Source organism: Eupeodes corollae, chromosome 2 (assembly GCF_945859685.1).
Source record: "Eupeodes corollae chromosome 2, idEupCoro1.1, whole genome shotgun sequence".
Lineage (NCBI taxonomy): Eukaryota > Metazoa > Arthropoda > Insecta > Diptera > Syrphidae > Eupeodes > Eupeodes corollae.
In genome coordinates this window covers 86122245-86138197 of record NC_079148.1, presented here as the reverse complement: position 1 = coordinate 86138197, position 15953 = coordinate 86122245, and the positions used below count along the sequence as shown (strand labels likewise).

The following is a 15953-nucleotide window of genomic DNA, read 5'->3' as shown; positions in this document are numbered from 1 at the left end:
GGAGGAAATTACCATAAAAACAGTAATGTTTTTATTAAAAACAACGGTTAACTGGTGATCATAAAATTATTATTGACTAAATCAATATTTTGTAGAGTTACCACTTGTTCTTATGACCGATATCATTCGTCTTGGCAAGGATTCCACAAGCGTTTCCAGTTCTGCTATTGTAACTTCAGTCCATTATTCAATTATTGCATCACGAAGATCTTGAACGTTGTTTAATTGGCGCCCGTTCCCGAAAGATTCTCTATAGGATTTAAATTAGGACTTCGAGACCGCGAATCAAGAAATGTTATTTTTTTCTCTCAAACCAGTCTCTCATCCTTCGAGAGAAGGCTGAAATATGAAGTCAGCTCTGCATAAGTCTTCTGCTTTTTCAATCATAACTTCTTCTAGTTAATCTTTCCAGGCACGAATGCAATTTCAGTTTTTCTATTTGAAGGAAATCTTCCCAAACCATTACGCTGCCTACGCCTAAGTTGAGACTCATTCTTAATTCTGTTTGAAGACGTTTGTCATGCCAATATGACTGAAATCCATTTGCACCAATTGAATTTTTTCATCACTAAACAGAACTTTTACCTACTCTTGGGTCCAGCTTATGTGACTTTCAGCAAAGTATAGCCTTGACGATTTAAGGGCTACATCTTAGGGTGGCTTCTTAGATCTTTTTTTTGTAAACAAGGTTGAAGTTGGCTTTTAAAATTTGTCTAACGTGTCGGATTGAAATAGGCAAGACAAGTTTAGCTTTAATTTGTGAAGGAAACAACTTTTTTATATGGCTTCCCCCGATATCATTCGTACTTGACGTGTTGTAAGCTTTTTATTTTGCGTGTGGTTAGCAATTTTTCATGACTTTCATTTAACCGTGGCATGATGGTTAGTGCGTCGAACTGTCATGCCAGAGGTGTTCGGTTCGATCCCTGCCTATGACATTTTTTTTCACGGATACTGCCTCTTTCGAGGAATTGACAAATTCTCAAAGAGTTATTCTTGAAATGAAAAAGTGCTTTCTTAAATTTGCCGTTCGGATTCGGCTTAAAACTGTAGGTCCCTTACATCTCTGACAACAGTACTCGCACACATGAATGGTTGAAAGTTGTAGTATAGGCTCTAGTTCTCAACGGACTGTTGCGCTACCCAGTTTATTTATTTATACCTTGCTAAACAAAAGTGTTTTAAAATAACTTTAGTCCTTGATATATGGAAATGTAACGTTAAGATTACACGTTATGTTATTTAAATTTTGAAAGCCTCCAGAATTTTAACCTTTTTAAGCGGAGCTCAAAAACTCATCTTTATGTTAAGTGTGTGAAAATCGGTGTCTGCTCCAGGCTAGACACACATTTCTGCACACTGACACAAGTGGGACCACAAGTATGGTGTCTATGGAAAGCTTTAGAGTCTGTAATTCTTAGCATTAAAGTTGGCAATTGAAGTTGTATTGATTTCACGATTTATAAATACTTAAGAACAATATAAATGATGTGGGATGGTATGTGGTTAGTCAAATTATTAATATAAATTCAATATCGAGTTTCCTTCAAATACTATACCTACTTGTTTGAGAGCTATTTTCATATTATTTAGCTGTTGTTTTGAAAGTTTATCGGTTAAAGAATATTTTACCTTTTCCTTAAGCTCCTTAAGCTGTTTTTTAACATGATACATCCAACCATGTACTATATCTTCCAGCTGATTTTGAGTTAATGAACTTAACAGCACATTCTGTGTATCTACTGTAATTTTCTTTTTTGATTCCTCGAATTCGATGTCTTCTTGTCCAGGTGCATTGTAAGCTGTTGGGAGATCGAAAGACCAAACAATGTGGTCGATAGTCCAGTTCACTTCCGAAAACAATTCATGCACCCAATTGAGCAGATTAGAAATATATAAGGACTTTCTTTTGTGCGCACTTTTCTTCTCTTTGTGATGTTCGAAAGCTTTCGTATGTGTAATAGCAAGAAGATTTTCCCAACGTTCAGAGATTGACAATTTTTCGACAACTGGCCCTGTAAATAATAAAAAAAATTAAATAATGTTAGCATATTTTTTAACTTATTAACATCAATTAAAGTTAACAAAATACTCAAATTAATAGTACAAGTTTTATTTTAAAATATTATTTTATATATATAAGTATTAAAATCAAATTGGAAACAGGTCTTTTATTTACTGGCGCCCCACGGTTGGTGCCAGTAAATAAAAGACCTTTAGTCTTTGAGTTCTGTTTTTAAACTGACTTTATTTAATATATTTTTACTTAATTCTATTTTCGCTTGCAAAGCGATTAAAACATTTTGCTTTTGCATTTGCAAGCTTTTCTTAAATTACATTAAAATTATTACAATATGACACTCGCGTGCAGGAAGTGGAAAATAAGTAAGGTGCGAGAACGTGGGAAAATATGAGGTACAAGTAGAGATAACGAATGTGGGAGAACGTGGGATAATAAGAGGTGCAAGTGGAGATATGGGAATGTTTGAAATATATTATTAACTTATATGCACGCTGTTCTATCAAGGTCGGAAAAAATCTTACCGATGCATTTGATGTCAAAAAAGGTTTTAGACAAGGTGATGCAATGTCATGCGATTTGTTCAATATCGTTCTGGAAAGAATTGTGCAACACTTAACCGTCAACAATCTACCAAAGGTCCATCCAATTACTCGGATACGCTGTACACTCAGACAACGACACCAGCGCTGAAATCAAACGAAGAATAACTCTTGCAAATCGCTGCTTCTTTGAACATGGCGCTGAGGCCTGGGCCCTATCAAAGAAAGATGAAAGCATCCTAGGATACTTCAAGAGAAAAATTCTTCGGGATATTTTTAGTCACGTATGCATAGACGCAGAATGAAGGAGAAGATATGACGACGAACTGTACGGGCTGTACAGCGACACTGACCTAGTTAACAGAATTAAAGTCCAACGACTTTAGGTCTTCGAATCCAATCCCTAGGGACGGCGCAAAAGAGGAAGACCGCGACTCAGGTGGCGCACGTAGGTGGGACGCATTTAGGTTGAGCCCAGGGCCGCCCTGGACTGTAGCGCCACCTTGAGTAAGAAAGAGAGAGAGCATATAGTTGAATGCATTTCAATAAATATTTTATTAATTAAAGTCAGTATAATTTTATAAGTAATAAGTTTCTCTAATACTTCGAGTTAATGGTTTGTTGAAGGCATAAAAGCATTTTCGCGAAACAAGAAACGATTTCTCGAACTTATAAAATAGGACATTCTATGTAGTAAGATAAGATGTCATGAATAAAAGTTATAGCATACATCTTTCTTCGGTTCTCCAGTGACTGAATACCAATAATGTTCTACGTTCCTAATTTTTTAAGAATCAATTTTTAATTGCTTCTATTCTACGGTTAAAGAAATTATAAATAGGATTCCAAATGATGCGGCTGTATTATTGGACTGACCTTACATAACAACATCGCATACGGAGTTTTGATAAATAAAACCAAGCGTGGAATTCCCTTTATTAACTAAGTATTCGATATTTTTTTTTAAAGTTTAATTTATGGTCAAAAATAACTCCAAAAACTTTTTTTGCAGAAACTTTTTCAAGATGTATCGGTAATTGGCGGCGATTAGAACAAAGTGATTGAAATTTAAGGAATGTTCAGTCCAGTTAGAAAGTCGGTTAAAGATATACTTTTAAATCGTAATTTATGGGGACTTTTGTTTAACGGACTTTTTGGATACAGGGGCAAAAATATAAAAAGGAGGGGAGGCACCAGGGGGAACAACATCACCACGTGCCAGGTCACAAAAAACATCTGGCCAACACTGGATTTAAAACATTCAAGGTGCTTGCTATCTCTAAGCAGATCGCATATAGGCTCGATAATTACCTAGGAGAATTCTTCTTTAACGATCTAAATCATATCAGCATTATCAGTCTCTCACGTTTCGTAAGGGACTCAAACTGGTTAAATTGAGCTTAGGAGGAAGCCTCAAGATTCATGTGGTATCACAATGGGCCATTAAACTGGCCTAAGTTTGTCCGTTTCCATATTGGATAGCCACTTCGACCTAACCTAACCATATGCAAATGAAGGAGTTGTTGATACACTTTGTTAGATAGTGGTGGGGTATTTGTACTACCAACTCCGGCAATTTTGGCACAAGAGGTTTGAGTGTTGGATAAAAGTTTGATAGAAGAGGTAGATTTTCGAGGCAATAGTGGTTAGACTCATTGAAAATTCGATTGTATTTTGGGTTAGCCTTTCACATTCTAGATTTTTTTTACTTGTAATGTAGTAACGAAATGAAGTAATCCAATAGTACAATTAGTGGTTTGTATCGGTAATTGGCGGCGATTAGAACAAAGTGATTGAAATTTAAGGAATGTTCAGTCCAGTTAGAAAGTCGGTTAAAGATATACTTTTAAATCGTAATTTATGGGGACTTTTGTTTAACGGACTTTTTGGATACAGGGGCAAAAATATAAAAAGGAGGGGAGGCACCAGGGGGAACAACATCACCACGTGCCAGGTCACAAAAAACATCTGGCCAACACTGGATTTAAAACATTCAAGGTGCTTGCTATCTCTAAGCAGATCGCATATAGGCTCGATAATTACCTAGGAGAATTCTTCTTTAACGATCTAAATCATATCAGCATTATCAGTCTCTCACGTTTCGTAAGGGACTCAAACTGGTTAAATTGAGCTTAGGAGGAAGCCTCAAGATTCATGTGGTATCACAATGGGCCATTAAACTGGCCTAAGTTTGTCCGTTTCCATATTGGATAGCCACTTCGACCTAACCTAACCATATGCAAATGAAGGAGTTGTTGATACACTTTGTTAGATAGTGGTGGGGTATTTGTACTACCAACTCCGGCAATTTTGGCACAAGAGGTTTGAGTGTTGGATAAAAGTTTGATAGAAGAGGTAGATTTTCGAGGCAATAGTGGTTAGACTCATTGAAAATTCGATTGTATTTTGGGTTAGCCTTTCACATTCTAGATTTTTTTTACTTGTAATGTAGTAACGAAATGAAGTAATCCAATAGTACAATTAGTGGTTTTCAGTATATCAACCAAATTTTATTTATTTACCCTTATGAAAATCAGGTAAATTATTTTAGATAAGCATTAAAAGCATCTATTAAATGTAAACTTTTTAGCCGGATTGATTAACCCCTAAACGATGCACTAGCAATTTGAAATTCAACAGACATACAAAATTAATACCAACAATTAAGATCAATCAAATTTTCAATCCAAAATTTTCTTTTCATACATTAAAAAGTAATACAATTAAATGGTATTAATAAAGCACACTTCATAATTTAAAAAGAAAAAAATAATTTAAGATTACCTGAGATTTCCGATGACCTTTCTGATTCAACTGCAGTAGTGTTATCTTCTATATTTTCTTCTTCGTCATCGTTTTTTTCCTCATTTTCCTTCAATACTTCCTGATTTTTTTTAAGCTTTTCAATTTTCCTAATTAAATTTAAGGATAAGTCTTTTCCAGTACACACATGTATATATTCATATTTCAAAAACCTTACTTTCGTTGTTTCATTACAGCTAATGCTCTTAACTCAGATGGCTTTGCTAAATCTAACAGTCCCATGGTTTTGGTTTTATTAGTGTATGTATCATCTTGCGTAACCATCGATAATGGTTGGCTTGACGTTACCGTCACAGGTTCTTGAAAATGATATTTAATGACTTTGTCGTAAACCTGCAAAAATAATAATATAATACAAAATATATCTATGTTTTTAAAATGATCAACTACTAACAGTTTGCAAATGATATTTTTTGTCAGGCCAAATTATCAATTAAACAACTTTTAAAAAAATACGTAATCGTTTACCGGGTAATTTTGAATGTAGTATAGGGCCTGATTCGGTTTTAATTCTATTTGACGTAATGAATAAGGCCTAATGTAGAAAAACGGCAGTTTAGCACTGTGCAATTAAGATGAATTGTGATGTGATCGCTCTTCAAGAGGTGCTTGATGATGCACATATCGAGATGTTCAGTTTCACTCAAGCGGATATTACTACCCTTATAATGTAAAAACACAGTGAGTATTTGGAAAGAAAGAAAGGGGTTAAAAGGAGATGTAGGCGAACATTGGTTTTGAATTTCTGAATATTGCAATGGCTGGGAAAGACAGTACTACCAGAGTTGGGCTCGAGTATATATTGATGAACATTTCAATAGGGGAGGAATGCATCTGGCTTTTTCTCTAGAGCATAAACTGTTAAAATGATGGTAAAAGAGGATGAGGAAAGAAACTTTTCGACTATGTTCGAGCGACGTAAATGATCCTATAATCGTATTATCACCAATCAATTTAAATGCTCTACGTTCAATAATGTCCAAAAGGCTTACGTTGATTGCAGGAGCACCAGCCCAGATAGGGGAATTATACTAAAGCTTTGGACTTATATAAATTTTCTAGATAACAGCCAGATCAGAGGGGGAGAACAAATTGTTGCATCGCCTTAGAAAAACCAAACAACTTGCGGCATTTTTGGCTATGAATATGGTAAGGGGATAAATTCCACATAGTATTATATTTAACATTGTACAATGCTGTTTAGGTTGGAATTTAATAACATATATTGTCATTGCAGTTCTAGATCCGAAGAAGAGGGATGTGTCTGAAAAGGAATATGCAAAGCAAAGGGTACTATTGTCAGCGAAACAATTTATTGGATGAGAAGATGCAGACACAGCTTACGTAGTGGTTTTGCCAAGAAAAATAGTGGGGATACAACCCGGGCTATCGGATTTGTAAATATGTATTGAGATCTTATAGAACTTGAACTACTGCACGTGTGATTAGTATCGACGAAGTATAGTTGCCATTCTTGAAACCGCCCTAGATACAACACAAAGGTTGGAATGTGTTTCTTAAAAAAAGTACTATTTAGCGTTGCATTAGTTTCAATTCATAATTTTTAAGCAAAGTATTTCAATTTCATACTACCCGTGGCGTGAGGTTAGTACGTAAGACTGTTATGCCAGAGATCCTAGGTTCAATCCTTTCATGTGCCATCCAAAGTTTCCTTTTCACAAATCTTTGACAAATCCTCCAAGAGTAATTCTCGTCATGAAAAGTACGTTCTCAATCAATCGTTCGGATTCGGTTTAAAACTGTAGCCCATTTTTCCCTGACAACAGTACTAGTACACAAAAATGTTCGAGTCACTCTAGGTTCTAGTGACATTTTTCTCAACGCCACCTAATTTATTTATTAAAATTGAACTAATTATAAAAACAATTAGCTTAATAGTTTTTTAGAGAAAATATCTTAGGAAGGGACAGAGAGTCAATTAATGAGAATTGTATTACATACATAAACAAAATTGAAAAAAGAATGTTGCTCCTACTTTATGAACAATAAATGGTTTTACCTTCAAAATAATTGTACACTGTGGAAAATGACGTTTTTACTTTCGACACATATATTTTAACTACATACATACTTATGTATATGGCAAGTTCTGCAATCATAAAAAAAAATCGAACTTGAGATTTTAATCCAACAGGACTTTAGGATGGTAGAAAACCGAAAAAGTTAGTCCCACGATTCCGTATTTTCTATTTGTCGACGCCTCTACAGCCTAAACCATTGGGTTGATTGAGTTCAAACTTGGAATTCTAGGTTACAAGCAATTTCGCGTAACTAGTTTTTTCATTTTTTTAAGATCAAAAATAATAGTATGCATCATATGAATGTTTTGTTCAAAACCGACACTTCGAGTAAACTCAAACGATAGATTTTTAAGACATTTTATCTAACATTGTAATGGGTCCGATTTTGTCGATTTGAAAATGTTGACATTTTTCGACGTTTCAAGGTCCCTAGAGTCGAAATAAAAGATTTTTAGAAAGATATCTGTGCGTGCGTGTGTACGTAAGTTCGTATGTCCGTACGTCTGTACGTTCGCGTCGTCCATAGCACAAGAACTATAAGAGATATCGAATTCAAATAAATTTTGTTATACAGATAATAAGGCAGAAAGATGTAGAAAGGGCTCTCAAGAAAATTGCGTGGGTGTTTTTTTTGACATAGCAGTTTAAAAAAAAGGTGAACATTTTGGTTAACCCTAAATATCTAACGAACCAAAAACACTAGAGACTTAAATTAAATTGTATATAATATATTGTAACGTGATACAAAACAAGTATATTTTTGGAAAAAAAACTCCAACTAACGGTTTTTTCTATAAATCAAAAAAAAAAACTGAGACAAAAAATGTTCACATCGAAAATTTTACGACTAAAATATGATTTCATCTACAAAACAATTTTGTGCAACGAAGAATAATGTTTTTGACTTATGATAAAAAAATCATTTGAAAGTTTTTTTTATAAAAAATAAAGAACCTAAAAAAACATTAATTAAAATTGGTAAAAACTGAATTTCGACTCAAACATCTTTTCAAAAATTTGAGATTAAGGCTTCAAACTTATCTTATAAGAAATATTGTTTTCAAAATTGATTGACAGTTTTTTTACAACAAATAAAAACCTAAAAAAAATGCATACAAGTTGGCAAAAATTGATTTTCGACTCAAATATCTTTTCAAAACTTTGAAATATTGGCCTTAAACTACTTTTATCTTTTAAAACATATTGTTGTCGACATTCAGTAAAATTTAAAAGAAAAAATCGAATTGACATTTTTTGTGCAAAAAATTTAAAAACCTAAAAAAACTAAACAAAAGTTGGTAAAAATTGATTTTCGACTCAAATATATTTTCATAACTTTGAGATATTGGTTTTGAACTAATTTTATCTTTTAAAAATTATTGTTGACAACATTCAGTAAAATTTAAAAAAATCGAATTGACCGCTTTTTTACACAAAATTGAAAACCTAAAAAATAAAATTAAGAATTTTTAATTTAATTGTAGCAATTGATTTTCGACTCAAATATTTTTCCAAAAATTTAAAATAAAGGCTTTCAACTAATTTAATCCTATAAGAAATATTGTTTTCAACATTCAGATAAGTTTTGAGAAAAATGGAATTGACAATTTTTTACAAAAAATTAATAAAAGTTGGTAGAAATTGGTTTTCGACTCAAATATCTTTTCAAAACTTTGAGATCATGGCTTTCAGCTAATTTTAACTTACAAGAAATATTGTTTTCAACATTCGGAAAATTTTGAGAAAAATTGAATTGATCGTTTCTTTACAAAAAAATAAAAACCTAACAAAAAAAACAATACTAAAACTTGGTAAAAATTTCCTTACGACTCAAAAAGCTTTTACAATTTAAAGTATTGTCTTAAAACTCTTTTTATTTTACAGAAATATTGTTTTCGGTATTAAGTAGTTTTTTTTATAAAAATCCAACAGTTCGTTTCTTCATAAAAAATAAAATCAATGCAAAAATAGTACGCAAATTCGGTAAGAATTGATATTTGGTTTTTGATATATCTCAAATTAATTTCATTCATCCAATTTGTAAAAATTTAAGAGATGGTACTAATATTGGTAAAAAATTGTTTTCCACTAAAAATCCATTTACCAAAACTAGATTTTCAAACTAAACTATTTATTTACATGAAAAATGTTGTTGGTAATTTTTAAATTTGTAAGAATAATTCAACTAACAACTTTTTTAACCCTACCTACAAACTTTTAAGCAAAACAAATCGAAAGACGGCCTCTTTTTTTGTTTTGGATTCTTTCAATAAAAAAATAAATTTTGTATTGCTCCTAAAGAGTACCCCCGTTATTTTGTTTTAATCATGAACCGATTTCGATTATTTTTTTCTGCACAAGCTCTTATATGTATATAATAATATTTGATGATCAAAAATGTCATTTTTTTAGATTGTTAAAAACAATTCTTTCAAACTCGATATCAAGAAAACATGTCAACATTTTTTACAAAAAAAAGTGTTGACCTTAAACTTAATTTATCTTATATTTGTGGTTATCTTACATTATGTATATAAAATTATTATATTATCTTATATATTTTATTAACGCTTTGATACATTGCAAAGACTAACTGCGAGACTGTTTTTTATTTCTTATAATGATCTTTTGGTGAAACTTCCAACCCACTTAAATGTTTCGCACAGATATTTCATCTACGGTGGTTAATTAAATCCATATTGTTGATCATCTCTCGGCTGGCGAAAAACATAAATTGATTGTCATTTTAAGTTTTCGTGATGAATATTTTGGTGAAAAATTCAAAACACCGATCTGCGTTTACTCTTAAAAGTTCTCTCCCCTTGAACTTGTGATTATGATTTTTAATTGATACATATCGGCGGTAATAAGTTATTTCCACTATACGACAACAATAGATTCCAGAAAACTGCAATTGTTGTTAGATGAGAAGAAGCGCGACAGAAATGGAATCTTCATTTTGATGATAAATATAGAAATTCGCATGCATATGAAAAAGAAGATCTGGTATTGATCGAAAGTGCTATTCCGGACACAGACGATCACGAAAAGTCGAAAATAAATACAAGGCCCCATACACGATATTAAAGGTCCTTCGTTTTGACCGATATGTTGTTAAAGATATATACGGTACTAGATTTAATTAGCTAAGTTTAGTAGAATAGTAAGCAGTGATAAATGTGTCCAACTATGAAGCTAATAAAGAAGATAAAGGCAATAGCCAAAAGGAAGTCCAGACGAGCTAGGTTATTCTCATATTCTTTTTACACAATTGTGTATCTTTTTTTTATTTTTTAAAATTTTGTATCTTCTTTTTACATTACCTAATTTTAAAAACAAAATTTTGTAAGATGTTTATATATTCACGACCACATTCAATAGCTTTAAAAATAATACGTTCCTTAAACTCGATTTGGCTAATGGTTTTGAAGATTCATCTTGACTAAATTTATAATTTATATAAACCCAATAGAAAATCCGGCTAAAAAATTAAAATTGTCTAAATGGTGCCTTCTGAATATCTCTAAGGACGTAGCATAACAAAACTGGAAATCGAATAGCTCTTAAGGTTAAAATATTTAATTTAAGAAGTGATTGCTCTTTGTCTGAGTGGTTTTGCTTAACTCATAGAATTTCCAATTATAATTAATAATATAAAACACGAGAAAATTATGTTAAAATGTTTCTTTTAGAGCAGATAATGCTTAATAGGACGAAGGAGAAGAGAAACAATTATTAATAGTTTTTTTTTATAGTGAACACTTTAGAGATTTTAACAATTTGTTTACTTATTTATAATGCAGAAAATTATTGTGTTAATACAATATCATTGTAAGAGTTTTTAAATCAAAATATATACCTTATCCAAATCCATTTTTAAGTTTTCAATTAAGCTTCCCTTCAATGATCCACAATAAAAGTGTTGTGGCATGTTCATAAAGCAATCTTCACGGTCGTCATATTTATCTGTAAAATATTTTCTTTTTTTAATTATTGCTCCATCGATAATATACTTAATTTGAATTTACTAATTGGATCTATACAGTTCCGTATTATATAAATATACTTCATGGAGGTATCTAAATGAGTAGCATTGATGCTTCCAAAGTGACAGTGTAGTATAGGCGTTTTTACGAAACTTTGAATTATTTTCTAGAAAAAATACAAACAAATTCAATTTGACTGTTCTGGCTTTTCAATCTTATAAAAATATTGAAATCTAAAAACGTAAAATGTAAAATTTTTGGTTTCAAGTAAAAATTGAAATAGACTTAAATATTTTCTTTTCAAAATTAAAAAAAAAAAAAATCTTAATCTCATAATAATTTGAAAATTAGTACGGGATATAGCGACACATTTTTTGAGTTATTACATACAAACAAATTTGAATTTCATTTTGGGCTGTATACAAATAACATTATATATAAAATATATTATACAATTTAAGCGAAAACTTATTTTGATCATTTGCATATACGTAGTTGTGGAATAGGTCAATAATGTTATGGAAAATAGCCTACATTTGCTACCAAAAATAAACTCGAAAATACATGAAAAAAGCTCTTACCAGTAAGCTATAGATAACTTTTTTCAAGTATAGTGTTGGACACAAAATCGGTAAAAGAATAATTGTGGCAACTAATATCGTGCATTGGAAGAATGGGAACTACAGTCAAATTTTACAATTGTGGTTTAACTCCGAATTTTCGAACATCCGCAAGAAACCTTTTGCTCTATTACACGCTTAAAGAGAAACATATTCTGAAATTTTAAGAAATTGGTACACTGAGGGCAGCACATCTTACAAAAGTATGCATTATGAGAAGAAAATCAACTGGGAAAAATCAAAAGAATTCTGGAAAGTAACAAAAGAGAAAAATGTGTGTGGATTTAAAATAGAAACAAGCATTCCTGCCGAACACCTTTCACTTTACTTTCTAGCCCTACTTCGAGAAAAAAAAGGAAAGGCACCCATAGAAGATGGTATCCTGTACGAGTTTTTGAAAATGCATCACATTTTATGACTATATTTATTCGAACTCTGTGGTACCGAAATCTTTTAAACGTTCTGCAATCTTCTCCATACAGAAAAAAAGAACATTGGATAAATTTTCTATTATGAATATCAATGGAAAACTCTCTTGTGTATTTCTGTACGCTACATTTGAGAAATGGGTTGATGAAAAAAACTCTATGATTGAATTATAGTCTAACAAAAATGATCAGAGAAATGTATTGTGTACCTAATGCAGGTCTTTGGGGTGGAAGCAATAGATAGATAGATAAATAAATTTTATTTTCTTAAAAAAGTGGTTATAAAAACAAGATAATGCTGGTATTCAAAATTAGTTAGGACAATAGTTTGTTAAAGTTGTCTGTCAGGTTAAAGTTTTACTATTTATATTTTTGCTTAAATTTGCCATTTAGTATTTGAAAAAAATCGGTGCCATTTATTGTTTCAGCTCATAGAAAAATAATCTCAGATACGAATTGAAAATAGGACAGATGCTGACGAAGTGGTAGATGTTCTCAGCTGCATCAAGATTAGGTACACATTGTGCATAAGCCAACAGTGTCATGCTGAAATGCCCTAGCATTCAAGTAAAGTAATCCACACCCAGTGACGGATTTCAGCTTGCTGCCGCCCTAGGCCCCGTTCGATGCGCCGCCCTTTTTGACAAATTGAATTTCATTAATTTTGATCCAATATTTTTATTTTAAAATAACTTTATTTATTGAACCATATTTTTTTAAATATAAATAATAAATATGACAGATAAATAAGTTATAAACTTTAAACAGAGAAATCATAAATATTTTTTTCAATATTAATTAATTTTAAAAATTATTTTTCCTGGCTTTGGTCCACGCAAAAACGTCGATTATATCGTCATAATTAATTTCTTGGGCTAGTTGAGCTTCAATTGACATTAATGCAAGAGCATTATCTCTATCTTGGCCCATGCTTGCGCGTAAATAGGTTTTTACGCGTTTCAGAGTGGGAAAAGATCTTTCTCCTGAACAATTTGTAGCCGGAATACTCAAAACAATACGGAGAGCAATGTCCACATTCGGATAAACATCTCGAAGACTCCGTGAATGCATCACATTGCATATTTTTTGTGCCGAGCGTATATCTTCCGTATTTGCTAAGGAATCTTTCAGTTGAAAATGTAAATGTATACATTCATTGCCTAACGTCTCTTCCAAATAGTCAGGATACTTACTGACTAGTTTATTGGCAAGATTTTTCAATTCGCTTGTATCTATTTCGGATAAATCATCAAAAAAATTAAAATGTTCGCAAAGCTTTTCATATGCACTTTTACGCCCGGCCAATTGTACACTCAGAGTGTCTAGAAAAGGGTAATAAACATTTGTGCGAAAATTTTCTTGTCCAGAAAAAGGTGTTCTTTCATTTACCCGTGACTCATCTGGCTGAATACTTCTGGTTTTTTTGCGATGAGTATCATAACGATAATAATCGTGAACTCCAGATAGTGTTTTGGCTTTTTCTTCATAATCAGAAAATTGTCTGTCTCTCACGTCTTGAAGAAATAGAGCCAGAGAGTTATAGATCTGAACAACGGATGATAAATCAGCTTGAGATTCTTAATGAATTGAATTATAATATGTATATTCTATTAACATTGTCTCTTTACTGTTTTTCGCCTCTAAAATTTTGGCATTTCAAAAATTTTGCCGCCCCTCAAATTAAGCCGCCCTAGGCCTGGGCCTCACGGGCCTAGGCGTAAATCCAACACTGTCCACACCTCGTTTTTAAGATCATACTTATCATTTCTCGTCATTAAGATAGTTGGGTACCTCTGTGTATGATACATTGCTATATTCGTCGTGAAATTGTGATTGTAAAGCACGTTCGGTAGAAACTTTCCACTGTTGTTCTCGCAGTTTAATCAAAGGCATGTTGTGGGCATGTTTCCAATCAAAATTAGTTGATTCATAGTTGACAACGATGCAAGTCGCGTAAAAAAGGCCCTACCATTCCTGGGCCCAATAAATATATTTGCGATGTACTGCGGATGAAAGTATGCGTGCTAATCTAGAGCTGGGTAAACTGAAAACTTTTCGCAAATATTTCAAGTGTATTTCAATGCTAGTAAGAAACGCATTTGGAAGACCGGTTTCGATGTTAATAACGTAGTTTGGTGTATTATCTGGTAGGTTGAAACATCTTTTGACATCTTTTTTAAACTTTTGAAGCTTTTCACATTGTATGTACTGTTTGTACCCCCAAACTTGAGCACAGTAATACATAATTGATATGGCGGAGTCATGAACTTTAAACTTTGCTGAATGTGGCACTAACTTATTTTTCAGGAACTGAGACCAGGTTGCGTTGATTACATTTTTTGATGTTGCAAGCCTCTTTGTCAGATGTTCAGACCAAGACATATTATATATTATATTTATACTTGTTTGTTATTTTTACATTTCTACACCTTTGGAATTCCATTTTTTACTTAATGCTCTTCGGCCTTCATTTCTAAAAATAACAATATCAGATTTTTCAATATTAACTTTAAGGTTCCATTTATCGCCATAGCTGCTGAACTTGTTTATAATTGTTTGAAGTAAAGCTGGACTCTCAGCAAAAATTACAATATCATCAGCATACAAGAGAACATTTATACCGATTCTTCCCACATGTATTCCGATGTGGAGTTCAGAATGTAGGTCATTTAAGAACAAGACAAGAAGCAGAGCGCTCAGAACGCAACCTTGTTTAACGCCTTTGTTCGTTCCAAAGAAATTAAAGGCTCTGCTTCCATCCCAGACGGTGCTTACTGTATCTTGGGGGTTGGGTACGATTTGCCGATTTTTAAAATGTCGATTTAAAAAAGTCGACCATTATAATGTCGATTGTCGAAAAGTCGATTGATAACAATACCGACCGAACAAAATGCCGACTCTTATAATGTCGATTTTGAAAATATCGACTGGTAAAAGGTCGACAGTGACAAAGTGAATGATGTTCACATGCAAGCGGCGCCGCATGCATGTGAACATCATTCACTTTGTCACTGTCGATCAACAAGTCACTCTTGGTTAACTGTTAATGTTTACATTCGCCGCATGCATGTGAAATTTTTTATGAACCGATGTGTATAGTATATCATTGAATTAAAAATAAAATTGAGTTTCCACATTAAAGAGAGAGTTTCTTCTTTTTTTCTTTACAACAGTCGACATTTTAACCGACAACTTTTCAGTCGACATTTTTTATAGTCGACATTTAAACAGGCAACTTTTTTTTTTGTCGATCAAACTTCAGTCGACATTTTAAGAGTCTGTAAAGTTTTCAGTTGGCCAGTCGACATTTTTTTTGTCGACCATTCGTACGCCACCCGTATCTTGGTCTAATAGTTTGATAATTTGAAAGATAATTGATTTTTTAAAGGATGTTGGTATTGTTTCTGTTTCGTAGATACTTTTCAGCAAAGTATGTACTTCCCCAACAAAAGAATTACTCGCATTTTTATAAAACTCATATGGGATGCCGTC

General features: G+C 32.5%; 1 protein-coding gene across 1 annotated transcript in view; it reads right to left on the bottom strand.

Annotated features, from left to right (window-relative positions):
- The window catches only part of LOC129944126 (dynein axonemal heavy chain 10), a 142765-nt gene that overhangs the window by 116593 nt on the left and 10219 nt on the right, over positions 1–15953 (bottom strand). Inside the window, 5 exon segments of the mRNA XM_056053321.1 lie at positions 1633–2015; positions 5347–5474; positions 5543–5718; positions 11287–11393; positions 11456–11579. Coding sequence (XP_055909296.1) covers positions 1633–2015; positions 5347–5474; positions 5543–5718; positions 11287–11393; positions 11456–11579 — 918 coding nt within the window.